We start from the raw sequence: 16,957 nt of genomic DNA on the forward strand, positions 1-16,957 counted from the left end.
TTTCCCTAAAGGAGCCCTTTGCAAGGTTGGCTCAGAATGATTCCCAGGTGTGGGCAGGAGTTAGGTGTGTGGGCAGCCAGGGTTGCTCAACCCAGCCATTTCAGGAGACGCTGAAAATGGGGCTCAGGAAAACACACTGGGGGCGGAATACTTAAAATTTATAAATAGGAGTTGAACAATTTCTAAATAAATAGCATACCAAATGGAGTAGCAAAGTAATAAAGGAAATACAGACTACCTCAAAGTCTTAAAAATAACTCTCAAGTATTTTTATGATTCTGAACCAGTCATTTAAGGAGAAGTTTCTCTTCAAACCAGGCTTCTGCCCACTGCGCCATCACAGACCCCTGCGGTCAAACCTCCCTTTACCTCCCTGCAGAGGCTCTCTGTCCACACAGTGGGTCATGTCCCAACTGGTTTCTTTTCCATTGAGTTTCAGTTCCATCCCTCCCCATCAGAGTCTGCATTTGCACAGGATCCCCAGGTGACCATAGGCACGTTATAGTTGGGGCAGTGCTGGCAGAATATGCCGTCTGTACTCTGACTTTCCTCAGGCCCTGTCCTCTCCCCATTGTTCCAGAGAGATTCAGAAGAATGGCCTCCTTGAGTGTTAGTCTTGACAGCTCTGGTCACCGTTGAAAACAGTGCAATTACTAGACCACTGTCCACCTCCCCCTGAGACAGGAAGCACCCTGGTACAGGACTCCATCTTGCCTGCGTCTGTCACACCAGCACCTGGCCCTTTTAAAGGCTTCAGTCAAAGCTTTGTTGAAGGAGTTAATGACAGTCACCTCCTGGAGCAGCTTTCCTCCCTTCCCCTCTCCTCTCCTTTCCTTTGACAGAGTTTTGCTCTTGTCGCCCAGGCTGGAATGCAATGGCATGGTCTCGGCTCACCGCGACCTCTGCCTCCCAGGTTCAAGTGATTCTCCTGCCTCATCCTCTCGAGTAGCTGGGATTACAGGCGCCCACCACCGTGCCCGGCTAATTTTGTATTTTTTAGTAGAGACAGGGTTTCTCCATGTTGGTCAGGCTGGTCTCAAACTCCCGACCTCAGGTGATCCACCCGCCTTGGCCTCCTAAAGTGCTGGGATTACAGGCGTGAGCCACCACGCCTGGCCCTCCTGGCGTAGCTTTCTAAGCCTCAGAGTTTGCACTTAGAGGACAACATCTTAGGCTGTGGGGAATAAATATTTACATACCCCGGAGGCGGCGGGCGTCATGATCTCCCTAACCCAGGAATTCTCAAACTCAACACTGTGGACATTTGGCAGACTCCGTTTGTGGGGGGACTGTCCTGTGTATTGTAGGAAGTTTAGCAACCTCTCTGGTTTCTATCCCCTGGATGCAAACAGCCCCTCCCTCCCCAGTCGTGGTAACCAAAAATGTCTGTAGACATTGCCAAATGTCCAGTGGGGACAAAATTGCCACCGGTTGAGAACCACTGCCCCATCTCCCTCAGGGAGTTTGTGAGTTGCACATGCTGAGTAGGTCTCCTGGTCCTTACCCAGCAGCCATGGACTTACCTAGCAGAGGAGCTGGTAAGGGAAGCAGCGACCGCCCCCAGCCCTGCAAGTTTTTGCCATGCCCCAACCTGTTCATGTGGCCTGGACATGTGGAAAAGTGTCAACAATCATGACAGATCTGAGAGGAGTGCCTGTCCCAGTGCGCAGGCAGCTAACGGCTGGGGCCTCCAGCCTGCGATGGTGCCTATGTGAGGTTTTTTTTGTTTTTTGTTTTTTTAATTTTTATTTTTTTGGAGAATTCAGCTATTATGCTGCAGAGATAACATGGTCAGTCTTCTCAAGAGAACCACTCTGAAAGGGAGAGGACATGGTGATCCTGTGTGCTGGAGGGCTGCCGTGGGGTACCGGGGGGGCCCAGACCAGAGCCTCTGAGGAGACCCATCACCAAATGGCCTTCCTGCTCCAGTGAGAAGCCCCTGGGCCATGTGAAGTCTGGGGGAGTCAGGACCAGAGTCCCTGAGAGACATGGTCTGGAAACTGCTCACCAATGACGGCTGGATGCTTTCTGGGCCTGGTGTAGTCCTGATAGTATTGAGAGTGAGTTCGTCAGGGCCTTTTGGGGCGGGCCAACACCTATGGTTTGGTAAATTCATCGAAAGCAATGGATGCAAATTCAGTCTCTGTGGGCAAGGGCACTACTCAGAGTTCCAGGAAGGGTCCAGGGGACTTAGATGTGGGTTTTTCTCTCTGAAGCACAGCAGTCTACTTGAGCAGACAGAGGTTAAATTGATGAGTTAAAGTAGTTGAAAGCAACAATCAGATGTCACAAGGCCATGCCTTGTCAGGGAGTGGTTCAGGCAGTAAATCCTCTGTCTCCCCTACCTGTCTAACTATCTAACTGTCTCTATACATTCCTGTTTGCCTGTCTACCTGCCCATCTACCTATCCATCCATCCATCCATCTATCCATCTATGCATCTGTCTATCCAATTTATCTATCCATCCACTTCATGCATCCATTCATCCTTCCATTCATACCATCCATCCATCCATCCATCCATCCACCCACCCATCTATCAACTCCATCCATCCATCCATCCATCCATCCATCCCTCCCTCCCTCCCTCCCTCCATCCATCCATGCACCTGTCTACCCATTTATCTATCCATCCATTTCATGCATCCATTCATCCTTCCATTCATGCCATCCACCCATCCATCTACCCACCTACCTATCAACTCCATCCATCCATCCATCCGTCCATCCATCCATCCATCCATCCATCCATCCATCCATCCATCCATGCATCTGTCTATCCATTTATCTATCCATCCATTTCATGCATCCATTCATCCTTCCATTCATGCCATCCATCCATCCATCCACCCACCTATCAACTCCATCCATCCATCCATCTATCCATCCCTTCCTCCCTCCCTCCATCTATTCATCTGTCCATCCATCCACCTTTTCATCCTTCTATTCATCCATCCATCCATCCATCCATCCATCCATCCATCCATCCATCCATGCATCCATCCATCCATCCATCCATCCATCCATCCATCCATCCATGCATCTGTCTGCCCATTTATCTATCCATCCATTTCATGCATCCATTCATCCTTCCATTCATACATCCATCCATCCTTCCATCCACCCACCTATCAACTCCGTCCCTCCCTCCCTCCCTCCCTCTATCCATCCGTCCATTAATCCACCTTTTCATCCTTCCATTCATTCATCCATCCATCCATCTTCTCTCTTGTTTGCTTTCTCTCTCTCATTTTCACAACAAAAATGAATGAAGGCTTTCTGTGGGCTGGAGGATATAAGAGCAAACACTATCCCTTCCTCAACAAACCAACACAGTTAACGAGAGATTAGTCCCACTTGATTAGATAATTTTCTGACATGAGTTTGTTCCCTCCATTAGATGGGGAACCCATGGATAGTTGAGAGTGCATTGTCCACCTGTGTATCTCACATAGCCTGTAGCACAGAACTGGGCACATGGCTAGAGCACTGTGAATATGCACTGAATTGATCTGACCTGGGGGAGTGAGAAGGGGTTCGGCATTTCCAGGTTGGTGAGAGAGGGAGAGGGGCAGAAAGGCAGGAATGTTGAGAGGTAAGGAGTGGCCACAGGCATGTGTTGAAATAGGACTTAGAGGACTTTTTGATGGGGGAAGAAAATAGGAACCCACCTCTTGGGCCTCTCTCCCTACTGGGTTTCTGGTTGGAAAGTGGGGCCTCTCCCCCTCCTACCTTCCTTACCCTCGTTATGCCCTGGGTCTGAAATGCAGCCACATGTGATGTATCCTTGGTGATCCTCACAGGATAGCCAAAGAGGGGCACAAAGCTTGGGGTGTCTTTGGGTGGCTGGGGTGCCCCTGGATAAGAGGCAGAGCCTCAAAGGCCTAGGCAGGGCTTCTGTTCTTGCCCCTGCTGGTCCCTCAGAGTGTCTCTGCCGCCCCCAACCCCCTTTTCTCTGGGCTGACCTCTCTGTTCTCACAAAGCTGCCCTTTCCTCCCTGCCTTGAAATCTGATAATGAAACTAATACCCAATATTTTTGCCTCCAAGAGATGCAGGAGATAAACAGGAAGGCATGAAGGATTAAGGTGTCTCTCCGAGGAAGGGACTGGGGACAGGCCGGGAGTTGGGTGACGCCTCTCTGTGGAGCTGAGGGATCCAGATGTGAGCTGCTTCGCCCAATGCATTTTTCCATCTGTGCAGAGAAAATAAAACAAAGAGAAAAGAAAACAAGCTGTAAAATACTTTGCAGAAGTCTGAGCATGGGCATTTGCCACTTGATGTCTCTTGACAGCTCCAAGAAGAAGGGGAGGGAAGGGACCCCTGCCTTTTGATGTTCGCCTCAGAGTTTTCTTTTGTGTGACCAGTTGTTTAGGAAAAACCTTTTGTTGGCATAAGGTGCATATGGAAGAGAGCTACCAGCCCCCAGCTTCCTCTTGGGGTGGGAAAAGTGGAGGTTGAGCTCCCAGACGGGGCTCAGAGGTTAGGGCAGTCCCCGCTGAGAAATGCAGGAGGAGGACGTTTGCCTCCAAGAAGGATGGGATGATGCTGTTACCAGGCCTTTCCTGGTACAAGGGAGGCCTGAGGAAGTGAGGCCTGGGTGATGCTTCAAGATCCCTGTCCCCAGGCAGGTGTTCCAGGTCCTGTGATTTCTGTGCTTGTAGGGAAGATCTAGATTCTGACTGTAGTCTAGGCCAGCTGTTACTTCCAGTGATAAGGGTCCTTTCCTCTGAGCCAGTGAACCAGGAGCCAGAAGGCCTGGGTTCCCATCCTGGACCCCCCCATTTACTGGCTCTGTGGTCCTGGGCTGGTTGGTCAGTTCACCTCTCTGAGCAGGCCCCTGTCACCCTTGTCTGGCAGAGTGAGTCCAAAGAGAGTGAGTGTGCACAGGCGTGACAGTCGTCTATAGGAGGGCAAGGTGCAGCTGCAGCCTCTTACTTTGCACCTGGTTGAACTGAGCCCTGGGGACACTTGCTGGAGGACACTTAGCAAGGCTCTGGGACTCATCCCCTGGTCTAATTTGGCTTCTGGCGGCTTTCAGATTTCAGGGTAGGAGCTGTCTTTTCTCTAGCATCCCCCACTGCTTTCTCTAGAGCCCTGTCTACTTCTATTTGTAAATGGAATGACTAATGGGTGAGTGACTTGGCAGTGACTCTAGGAAGAGCACTTAAAGAAGCTTGTCCTAACATCAGAGAGAAAAATTAAAGAGGCACATGTTTTTCTAAAGATCACAAATTAAAGTAACATGTGAATGAGAAACTGTTAAAAATATTTACAGCTTATATGGCAGAAAAGACAAATGATGTTTAATCCTCCCACATAAGATCACTAGACAGCATGAAAAAAAGTCCACCTTATTTGAAAACTGGGCAAATGGCATGAACAGGCAATGCACAAAAAAGAAATATAAATAGAAAAACAATACATGGGGAAATGTCCAACCTTCCTAGTAATCAAAGACACGCAAATTAAAATCGTGTGTGTGTGTGTGTGTGTGTGTGTGTTTTCTCTCAGACCAATTGGCCAAGATTTTTTAAAAAGAAGGCTGATACCAAATGCATATTATTATTTTCAAGTACGTGGTAAAATAGGAGCTCTCATATCCTGCTGGTGGGAGTATAAGCCATACAGCCTCTCTTGAGGGCAGTTTGGCGGTTTGGAGCCAATGTTAAAAACATGTAGAAGGGCCGGGCGCGATGGCTCATGCCTGTAATCCCAGCACTTTGAGAGGCTGAGGTGGGCAGATCACAAGGTCAGGAGTTCGAGATCAGTCTGACCAGCGTAGTGAAACCCCATCTCTACTAAAAATACAAAAAATTAGTCAGGTGCAGTGGCAGGTGCCTGTAATCCCAGCTGTTCGGGAGGCTGAGGCAGGAGAATTGCGTGAACGTGGGAGGTGGAGGTTGCAGTGAGCCGAGATCATGCCACTGCACTCCAGCCTGGGCTACAGAACAAGACTTCGTCTCAAAAAAAAAAAAAAAAAAAAAAAAAAAAAATAACTAATAAAAATATAAAAACATGTAGATTCAAAATTCAACCCAGTAATTCCATCTAGAGAAATTTGCGCTACAACACTCATCAGAGCAGAGCACAAATATGTATGTTCAAAGGTAGTTCAAGGTGGTTACCTTTACGTTCAAAGGTAGTTAACATTTATAATAGTGAAAAATGGGAAACGGCCTATAGCTGTCCAACCCTGGGAGGTCCTTCTTTTAAATGCCTCCACTTCCGACTCCAAGGGGTCCACTATGCATAGCCATACAATGCAGTGCCAGACGACTTTTATTTTTTAGTTTTTAATTTTTGTGAGATAGGGTCTCACTCAGTGGCTCAGACTGGGGTACAGTGGTGGTCATGGCAACCTCCACCTCCTAGATTCAAGAGATTCTCCTGCCTCAGCCTCCCAAGTAGCTGGGATTACAGGTGCAAACCACCATGCCTGGCTAATTTTTGTATTTTTTGGTAGAGATGAGGTTTCACCATATTGGCCAGGCTGGTCTCAAACTCCTGCCTCCAAGAGATCTGCCCACCTCGGCCTCCCAAAGTGCTGGGATTACAGGTGTGAGCCACCGTGCCCAACCCAGGCGACTTTTAAACATTGTGAAGAACAGTATTTGACACGAGAAAATGTTCATTATTATGAAAAAAAAAAACCCCACAAAACTAGATGTATAAAAGTATGATCTATGTTTTCTATGTCTGTAGGAAAGAATTAAATAGCTCCACAACTGAACAAATGTTAATTAAAGCCTAAAAGGAAAGATCTCTGCAGCAACTGTGGTTGGTGGAAATAGGAGTGTATTCCTTTCTCTTCCTGCTTTTGTTTATTGAGTGCATGAATTAAATATATATTTCTTAGGTTGGGTGTGGTGGCTCACGCCTGTAATCCCAGCACTTTGGGAGACCGAAACAGGCAGATCTCTTGAGCCCAGGAGTTCAAGACCAGCCCGGGCAACATGGTGAAACCCTGGTTCTACAAAAAATACAAAAAAATTAGCTGGGCATGGTGGCACATGCCTGTGGTCCCAGCTACTCGGGAGGCTGAGGTCGGGAGGATCTCATGAGCCCGGGAGACAGAGGTCTCAGTGAGCCAAGATCCATGCCATTGCACTCCAGCCTGGGCAACAGAATGAGACCCTGCCTCAAACAAAAAACAAAACAAAAATCCCAACATGTATTTCTTTAGAAATTCCATCAAATGTGATTTAGAACACACTGAGCATGAAACCAGGTTGTAGAGTGAACAAGAAGAGGCTAGACCTGTGCTGGAGTAACCCTGGGGTTGGAAGCCTAAAGAAGGAGACAGGTGACAGGCAATCGTGATGTGGCGCAAGGAAAGCTGTGTGAGGCCATGCTGGGTGCCCATGCCAAGCTCGTGGGGTGGAGCGGGGCTGGGAAGTAACATTAGAACCAAGACCTGGGGTATGAGAAAAAGGCAGCCAGATAAAACGGGTGTCCTGGGAGGAAGGGAACAGCATGTCCAAAGCTCCAGAGAGGCAGGCGAGGGGTCCTCGCACATGGCTCTAGAAACAGACCAAAGTTTGGAATCGCTGGAGCATAAAGAGTGAGGGGCTGGAGGGCGAGGCAGGACCAGCTTATTTGGAGCCCTGAAGGCCATGCTGAGTGCTTTCGACTTGATCCCAATGGACGCCCTCAGGTTGGTGCTTAGAAATCCTGCTCTGGGCTGAGTGTGGTGGCTCACGGCTGTCAGCCCAGCACTTTGGGAGGCTGAGGTGGGAGGATCACAACGTCAGGAATTCAAGACCAGCCTGACCAACATGGTGAAACCCCATCTCTACTAAAAATACAAAACTTGGTCAGGCGTGGTGGTGCGCACCCGTAATCCCAGCTACTCAGGAGGCTGAGGCAGGAGAATCGCTTGAACCCGGGAGGCAGAGGTTGCAGTGAGCTGAGATCGGGCCACTGCACTCCAGCCTGGGTGACAGAGAAAGACTCCCATCTCAAAAATAACAACAAACAAACAAAAAGAAATCCTGCTTCTGCTGATTATGCAGAGGGGAGCCTGCGAGGTTCAGCTCAAGCCACAGGGAACCTGAGGGCAGGATGGTAAGGAGTGAATGATGTCGGGGAGGTGACTCTGGGTTCAAGTGGAGACCCCAGACCTGAAACTGGAAATACTGATTTGGGAGTTGGGAGCACAGAGATGATGAGTGGTGAAGGAGACAGACCAGGAGGGCGTGGGGCTGGGCGGGGAAAGGGAGCTGAGTCCTGAGCAATGCTCGTGGGGAGGGAACAGGTGGAACAGAGCCATCGTGGACGATGTGGGGGTCCTCTCCCCAGAGCAGGGCTGGGCAGCCTCCAGAAGCTGGCCAGGTTGAGGTGGGAAGAACGATGGTGTGCAGGCCCCAGAGTCCCCAGTGGACGAGGAGGAGGGGGAGAAGGGGAGGCCGGGCTGGTGGCAGGAGCCTCAGTAGTTTGCTCAGCTGCTACAACAAAGTGCCACGGGCTGGGGGCTGAAACGCTAGACGTTTACTTCTCCTAGTTCTGGAGCCTCGAAGTCCAAGATCAAGGTGTTGGCAGGGTTGGTTGCTCTGGAGGCCTTTCTGCATGGCTTGCAGATGGCTGCCCTCTGGCAACGTCCTCACGGAATCTCTTCTCCGTGCACATGCTTCCCTGCGTCCCTCTGTGTCCTCATCTCCTCTTCTTACAAAGACACAGTCATACTGGCGTAGGGCCTACTGTGAGGGCCTTGTTTTAAGACTCTAAATACAGTCACATTCTGAGGTACTGGGGGTCACGGCTTCAACATATGAATTTTGGGAGAACCTCAGCCGTGGTACTGTTATGTGCCCAATACATGCCTATGGGTATACACAGGAGGAGCCGAGGAGGAGCTCCTGGAGCCCAAGTCTGCCTGCCTGGCTCTGCTAGTGGAGAAGGGAGCAGTTGAGGGGTGGGGTTTCCTTCGGCGCCCGTAGGTGCCTGTCCTCCCCGCGCCCCTGCGGCTGACACCTCTCTCTGTCTTCCCCTGCAGCCTGCAACTGCAACCTGCATGCCCGGCGCTGCCGCTTCAATATGGAGCTCTACAAGCTTTCGGGGCGCAAGAGCGGAGGTGTCTGCCTCAACTGTCGCCACAACACCGCCGGCCGCCACTGCCACTACTGCAAGGAGGGCTACTACCGCGACATGGGCAAGCCCATCAGCCACCGGAAGGCCTGCAAAGGTGGGCGACGTGTGGCGGGCGGTGGGGGTTGGGGAGACACTGGGAACATCAGTCCTCTCGCTCCTTCTTCGCTTCCTTTTCTATTTTCTTGCAGTCTGTGTACAAATTGGCATTACTGAGGTCCTCTCTCTCTCTCTCTCACACACACACACACACGCACGCACACAAAGGCCTCTCTGGTATTTGGAGGTGTAAGCCAAAACAAAGGGGCGATGGAGACATGGCTCAAAGGAGAAGAAAGGAGAAGGTGTGATCCCCTACAAGGGTGCAGGGCTGCAGCCGCCAACACCTCTCCCTTCCCTCCCCCTCCTGGGCTTCTCCTCTGCACAGGTGTGCTGCATACCAGAGGGCCGCCAGTCATGTTTGCCAGGCTTACCGTCGGGACAAAGGACTCTCTTTTACCAAATGCATGCAGACGCACTTCTTTGGATGTGTGTGCACCGCCCCTCACTCCCCCACCCCCAAAACACACACACACACGCACACGCACACACACACGTACAGTCACAGCGAGGTCGGCAGTTTCAGGGGCAGGGTCTCAGAAGGAACATTTAATCCATCTGCAAATAGCTTTACTTCTCAGGACCAAAAAAAAAAAATTAAAAGGAGACGGGACGGGAGACTCTATTTTCGTCTACGGAAGCAAGCACTAATGTTTTAACTTTCTGCTGTTTGTTTTTCTCCTACCAACAAAAATGAAGCAATGGTCAGATGATTCAGAGAAGCTGATGAAATGCCAGGGAATTCAGTGATGCTGGAGGGTGAGAAGTGGGGCCCCCCACCCCACAAAAGCTTTTGGTAATTCCAGGAACCAGGGCTTTCCTGCTCCAAAACTTATGGCCTAGGGCCAGGGCCTGCCATGAACATGGCTTCCCAAGAAGATATTTACCTCTGAGGGCTGGTGGGCAACACCTCAGCATGGGTGGGGTCCTGACCTGGACTTGTGTAGACTCTGACACGGCAGGGTCCTGAGCCATGGCAGACAGGCCCAGATGGTGCGCTGCAGGAGAGAAACCCTTCTGTGGCCACTGCTTAGCATGTGGATGAAGCGAAAGTATCATCTTCTTAACAGGAAGTCCACCAGATGTTGGGCACTTGTGTGCAGGACTGACTACATAATTTGTAGGGCCCAGTGCAAAATGAAAATAGGGGGCTTCCAGCACTTTGGGAGGCCAAGATGGGCAGATCACCCTAGGTCAGGACTTCAAGACCAGCCCAACATGGTGAAACCCCATCTCCACTAAAAATACAAAAATTAACCGGGCGTGGTGGTGCGCGCCTGTAATCCCAGCTACTTGCGAGGCTGAGGCAGGAGAATAGCTTGAGCCCGGGAGGCGGAGGTTGCAGTGAACCAAGATCGCACCACTGCACTCCAGCCTGGGTGACAGAGTGAGACTCTCAAAAAAAAAAAAAAAAAAAAAAAAAAAAAGAAGAAGAAAGGAGGAGGAGGAGGAAAAGAACATACTTCTCGGGAGAAAAAAAAATAAAGAAAGTAACAAAGTAGGGGGCTTCTTATTCCAAAGCTATGAAGAATTTTGAAACAAGGACAGCAGAGTTTCAACCAAGCTGGTGCCCTTCTGAGCCCGGGGCTCATGAATCCAACCCAGCCCTGCTTATGTGGAATACTTTTCTCAAAATAAAATAAACAGTCCCAGTCTGTCTCCTCCAGGAGAAATCCCTTTGATTCCAAATGCACAGGTGTGAGTAGAGTGGCTCCCTAGTTCAAGCAAGGTGTCCTTCTGTGTCTGTGGACTTAAGGCTGCCTCTGGTGGTTGCCAAGAGAAACATGAGCAGAAAGGTAGCTTGGCTGCTTCCACGTTTTTAAAAAAGTCACGGTTTTAGGTGAGAATCTCCCAGAAGACTGAGCAGAGAATGAATGGGAAGGTGGCCCAGGCAAAGGGGCCCGAGAAACATCTGCAATGCCAGAAAGGTGTGACCAGGACAAGCCCCGGGAGAGATAGCTCTGGGCTTTCAGAGAACATAGTTGGAAGGTCTCCAGCTCCTTTGCCTGTGCCCAGAGTGTTTGCTGTCTCTCTTTTACAGAAGAAATTAAGGCCAGGGGTCTTGTAAACAGCTGGCTTGCACATAGATTTCTTGGGAGTTCAGCCAAGAAACTATACCAACAGCAGCCACTCAGGTGGGCAGTCCTGTGCCTGAGAGGGAGAAGGTCTGAGTGAGAAAGGGCACTGGTCACTTCCTGTCATGCCAGTTTCTGCTGCCCGATTAGAAATGTATGTTTCCCAGAGAGGTAAGAAGGGGCAGGGCCATGGTCACCTCCACCTACCCCCTGTTGCTGTGGGTAGGGGACAAGAGCTATTTGCAGCCTCTCACCACTCAGACTGAGAGATGTCAGGAAGCCACAGGGTCCCAGGAACCTGCAGGCCATTCTCCAGGGCTCTGCCACTCTTGCTGAATGGCATGTTATTGCCCACCTTCCTTTACTGGTTTCTAGGAGGGTCAGATACAAATAGATGAGGATGTGTTCTTGTTTTATGATTTCCAACACTGGCTAGCCTAGGTGGCTGTGTTTTCCTTCCCAGCCCTGTACATCAGCTGCGTTGGCCTTGGTGGGAACCCTGGGAGAATAAATCACAGGATGGGGAAACCTACGGATGGATTCTGCTCAGAAAGACACAGGCAAATCCTACTGAGGAAATGTGGTAGGAAAGGCTGAGACTCTTAGTGCCTCTTGACTGGGGAGGAATGACAGTGTTTCAAGGAAACTGCCATCTGATTGGTGAAGAAAGACAGTGCTTCAAGGCACTTGTCGCCTGATTGGTGACAGGAGACTACACTTTAAAAAACATGCCACCTGATTGGTGAGAAAGCACTTTGAGGTTTCTGCTTTCTGATTGGTGAGAAAAAGCTTTGCCCGGAGGTCTCTGCTTCATGATTGGTGAGAAAATATCTGCTCTCTGATTAGTGAGGAAAAATTTGACTCAGGAGGTCCAGTCATCTGATTGGTGAGGAAAGACATCTCTGGAAAGTCCAGATGTTTCCCCTCAGCTCTTTCCTTTCCTGGTGTCAAGCTCTTACGGGAGTTGGGACACTTCCCACCAAAAAGAGACCCTGAGATCTTGGTGGGAACCATCTTTAGGAGAAGTTCAGATGCCAGAGGGATGTGTACCCTTGAGATCTTCACACAGGGGTCTCCCGGTCAACCCCCTTCCATCACCACCCCCACGAGCGCCTCCTGCCTTGGGTTCCCAGGGCCAGATGGTTCTAGGAAATGGTTCCTTGGGTGGAAGCACTTGTTCCCCAGTATTTGATCTTTGACAGTTTGCTGTCAGAGGCTTCTGAAGTTTTGTAGATATGGTGCTGCCCCCAGGCTCCGGATTTTTTTTTTTGAGATGGAGCCTCACTCTGTCGTCCAGGCTGGAGTGCAGTGATGCAATCTCGGCTCACTGCAACCTCCGCCTCCCGGGTTCAAGCGATTCTCCTGCCTCAGCCTCCCGAGTAGCTGGGATTACAGGTGCCCGCCACCACAACCAGCTAATTTTTGTGTTTTTAGTAGATACGGAGTTTCACCATGTTGGCCAGGCTGGTCTTGAACTCCTGATTTCAAGTGATCTGTCCTCCTTGGCCTCCCAGAGTGCTGGGATTACAGGCATGAGCCACCGTGTCTGGCCGGTTAGGCCCCAGCTTTTGAGATGGACTTCCCAGAGCCCCACCATAGGCCTTCAGGTAAGGGCTGCCTTTCTTTGCTTTGTTTCAGATGAATTTCACAGGGGAACAGGGGCAAAGGGCAGGGGTTCTTGACTCCCAAATTGGCTTGGGAACGGCCTCTGGGGCCTCTTTACCCCCGACTTCTCAGAACCTGGGCAGGGAGCCGAGGCCACCCATATTCTGCTGGTGACTGGCTGGCTGACTAGGGGACCTTGTCCAGTGTAGAGCAGGGTTGGACCCAGACAAGAACAGCCTGGAGTAAGGGCATCAGATTCCAAACATTACTATGTAGTTGCCCCATTTGGGAAGTTTCGTAGCAACAAATTTGTTGGGTTATTTCTCCCCTCCCCTGGTTTAGAAGCAAACCAGAGCTGGCAGGGTTGGCGCGTACAAAGGACTGTAATAAACGTACCCAGGGAACAGGCGGCTGCACTCTCCAGCTATTCAGTGCGATTTCACAGCACTGGGACGGCCTCGTTATGGTGCGAGCTGTTGTCCTATATAAAGTCAGATGAGATAAATTTCTCCCTTTTCTCCGCTGAATTGTTTGCGAATGATACTCGTCTTGGAATCTGTCAAAAGACAGGAGGTTTTGTTTACCATTTGTCTTCTTTATGGACTTTGGGGGTGCTTTCTCTTTAGAGCAGGCAAAGGCGACCAAAGACGACGTTGCTATTTAACCATTTCATCCGTGCCCCCATTGATAACAATATTAATTTATCATTTTCCCAAACCATCTGTGATGGATAAAGACATTCCAGGAGTCTCCCATGAACCGAATTGTGATGAGAATTAAGAAATTAACCACTGCATCCGGCATCCCCGTACAAAGGGCCTGCATTCCATCTCACTGAGCTGCCTGTTTCCTTCTCTCGTCTTTCCCCGCTTCGAGCCCACAGTTCGTGTGGTTGAATGAAGGCTAGGAAGGTGCTTAAGTCCCAAGCAAGAAGATGCAATAATTAGCCAGGGCAAAAGCATGCAATCATCCTCACATGTTTGCCAGGACATTCTTGCTACTTCCATCCACCCCTTATTTCTTCCGGCAGCTCAGTCAAGGGTTGCGGAATAAGGAGGAAATGAACACCACAGTCTTGCCCCCTCTGTTTCCCTGGGCCACTGTGTGCAGGGAGCGCCCATGACTTTCTCATTCGTGATTCTCCACCTTCACCGTATGGCGTCATCAGCAGTATTTGTCTGTCACATTATTTGCCTGTAACTTAGGCTCTGAGTCTCACCCTTGGCTGCATGTTGGAACCACTTGGGGAGATTTGAAAATACTGCCGCCTGGACCCGCCCCCAGAAATTCTGGTTTAATTAATGGGTCCAGATGCGATCTGGGCATTGGGAATTGGAAAAGCTTCCCAAGAGATTCTAATGTGTCACCGACACTGAGAACCACAGAGAATAAGAAATGAGGATGGTGAGTTGCTCTTGGTGGCATTAAGGGAAGACTTGTAGGCAGCCTAGACCCCAGGTTTATTCTTTTGAGGAGAGAGATTGATCATCAGTGCATTTGAATATTTTTTATGATTCTCTTGATGAAAACTGGGAGGGTGAGCATTTAAAATTTTTAAATTTAAAAATCTTGGTCGGGCGTGGTGGCTCACGCCTGTAATCCCAACATTTTGGGAGGCCGAGGTGGGCGGACCACCTGAGATCGGGAGTTTGAGACCAGCCTGACCAACATGGAGAAACCCTGTCTCTATTAAAAATACAAAATTAGCCGGGCGTGGTGGCGCATGTCTGTAATCCCAGCTACTTGGGAGACTGAGGCACGAGAATTGCTTGAACCCGGGAGATGGAGGCTGCAGTGAGCCGAGATCGCGCCATTGCACTCCAGCCTCAGCAACAAGAGCGAAACTCCGTCTCAAAAAAAAAAAAAAAAAGAGTCTTACAGGGCAAGGCTGGGAGCTTAGCTAGTGCAGCCTGATTAGGGCACAAGATCAGACAGTCCTCAGTGCCAGATAGATAGTGCATGCATGTGTGTGTGTGTGTGTGAATATGTATATTTAGATCTGGTCAATTGTGGATTTATTCACAGCACAGCAAAGTTCCCGGGCCCCCACCCTTCTTGGCTTTCCTGACTAAGGCATCATCATCCACCCACCCTATAAAAGCCTCAGGGGCACCATTTCAATATGTGGGTCCCTTGTCACATTTCTGTTACCTGTATTTCCATTTTCATGTTTTTTTGTGGGGGGGTGGGGTACAGGGGAAAGGGTTGGTCATCTGAGGCGGGAAGGTACTTAGTGGCTGGAGTGGCTCCAGCTTTGAGGACAGAGACCCCAACGGAAGGAGTGGCCTTCATTATGGCCAGGTAAGGTTAGTACCTACTGGGAGAAACTGACACCTTAGATACAGCATTAGGGAGACAGAATTCCCACTGGAAGAGTTTCACTGCAACTGTGATCTCTGTGGATGCATCTTTTCCCTTCGGAGACATGGGCCTCAAAAACCTTACCTACATATTTGTCTCCATGTTCAAAGTCTATAGGGTATCGGATAAGTCTGGTGACCTCTCTAGACCTCAGTCTCCTCATCTGTGGGATTATGTTCAGGCTGCTGGCCTCTGAATCCCTTCCAGCTTTGACATTACACATTCCACCTGCTTCTTAAGTAGTCAACCTCTTAGGAGAACCTAAGGATACAATAGAACAATTCTTTGTAGCAGTGAAGTGTGTGATCTGGTGACTCAGAAAAGCTGGTAGAGCCAGGAAATTAGGTGGAGGTGGTTTTATTGCAGGCTTTATAGATGAAAAGAGTCCCTGATCTTGTGACTCGGCCCATGTGGCACACTGTGCCAAACGGAATCTTCCTGGCCCAGCTGTGCTTATTCCCTGGGCATCCTTGGCCAGTCCACGTTTTCACCTCCCTGGATGTGAATTCTCTCATCTCTCAGGACCACTCTCATCTCCCGATGCCACATAGAAATTCCTGGAGGATTGGCTGGGCGCGGTGGCTCACACCTATAATCCCGGCACTTTGGGAGGCCGAGGCGGGTAGATCACCTGAGGTCAGGAATTCAAGACCAGCCTGGGCAACGTGGTGAAACCCCGTCTACTAAAAATACAAAAATTAGCCCAGCTTGGTGGCGCGTGCCTGTAATCCCAGCTACTCAGGAGGCTGAGGCAGGAGAATCGCTTGAGGGGGGCAGAGGTTGCAGTGAGCTGAGATCATGCCACTGCACTCCAGCCTGGGCTACAGAGCGAGACTCTGTCTCAAAAAGAAAAAGAAATTCCTGGAGGATTTCCAGGGGTTCCTTAAGGGAATTTTATTTGAGGAAATAGTGTCTTTCAGACTTTTGTTGCCAGGAGAGCACTTGTGGGGCCGGGGGCAGGTGGCACGGGGGTAGTAAACAGGTTGGGGATGCAGAGCTTTGAAAAGCATGGAACTTGGAGTTATTCAGACCAGAGTCCAGGTTCCACCTCTGGAGGCAAGACACTTACTCTTGGGAGCCTCCGCTTTCTTATCTGCAAATGGGGATCATAGCCCCTCCTCCCTCCTAGGGCTGTGGTGCAGATTAAATGAGATGATGTGGAGGACGTCCTGGCATGTAGCGTGCATTCCACACATGGCAGCTCTTAGGATTATTTGTGCAAGTCAGGGAAAACAGAAAAACTAGAACCCACTGCCATTGTCGGCACACACACAGCAGAGACGCTTCCTTTGGCTCTCTGGTCGCTTTAGTTCTTTCTGTGAGTGGTGGCCCTCGGGAGAACCGGCCCCTCTTGCTTGAAGGGCTCAGTCCCGGTGTGGACTTGGCAGCCAATTCCCACAGGACTGGGCGGGGCCCCAAGGATTGGCCCTAATGCTGTTGCACACTCTCAATAAAGGATTTCCATGCTTTGGGAGCAAAGATGGCAAGTCGAAGGGCAGAGATGTGCCCGACAGCTGCTTGTGGAGACCCAGCAGAGAGAGGTGGGGGGGGCTGTGCACATCCAGATTTGGCTCTGGAAGTGCCAAGAAAGACCAGGTAGCATCTGAGGGACTCCTTGATTGGACTGGGACTTAGGGCTGATGGGAGGCCTGAGCTGGCCTGAGCTGCCTCACTTGTGGCACAGACACAGGACCCAGGTTCCTGCTTCCCCTCCCCACTGTGTCATACGGCC

The 16,957-nt window shown here is 50.2% G+C and overlaps 1 protein-coding gene across 3 annotated transcripts in view; it reads left to right on the forward strand.

The window, feature by feature from the left end:
• NTN1 (netrin 1) overlaps positions 1 to 16,957 on the forward strand; it is a 247,015-nt gene that overhangs the window by 159,886 nt on the left and 70,172 nt on the right. For all 3 annotated transcript variants that reach the window (XM_030923462.1, XM_030923461.1, XM_030923460.1), the window contains exon 3: positions 8,994 to 9,182. In XM_030923462.1, coding sequence (XP_030779322.1) covers positions 8,994 to 9,182 — 189 coding nt within the window. The remainder of the gene's footprint in view (positions 1 to 8,993; positions 9,183 to 16,957) is intronic.

Source organism: Rhinopithecus roxellana, chromosome 19, assembly GCF_007565055.1.
Source record: "Rhinopithecus roxellana isolate Shanxi Qingling chromosome 19, ASM756505v1, whole genome shotgun sequence".
Lineage (NCBI taxonomy): Eukaryota > Metazoa > Chordata > Mammalia > Primates > Cercopithecidae > Rhinopithecus > Rhinopithecus roxellana.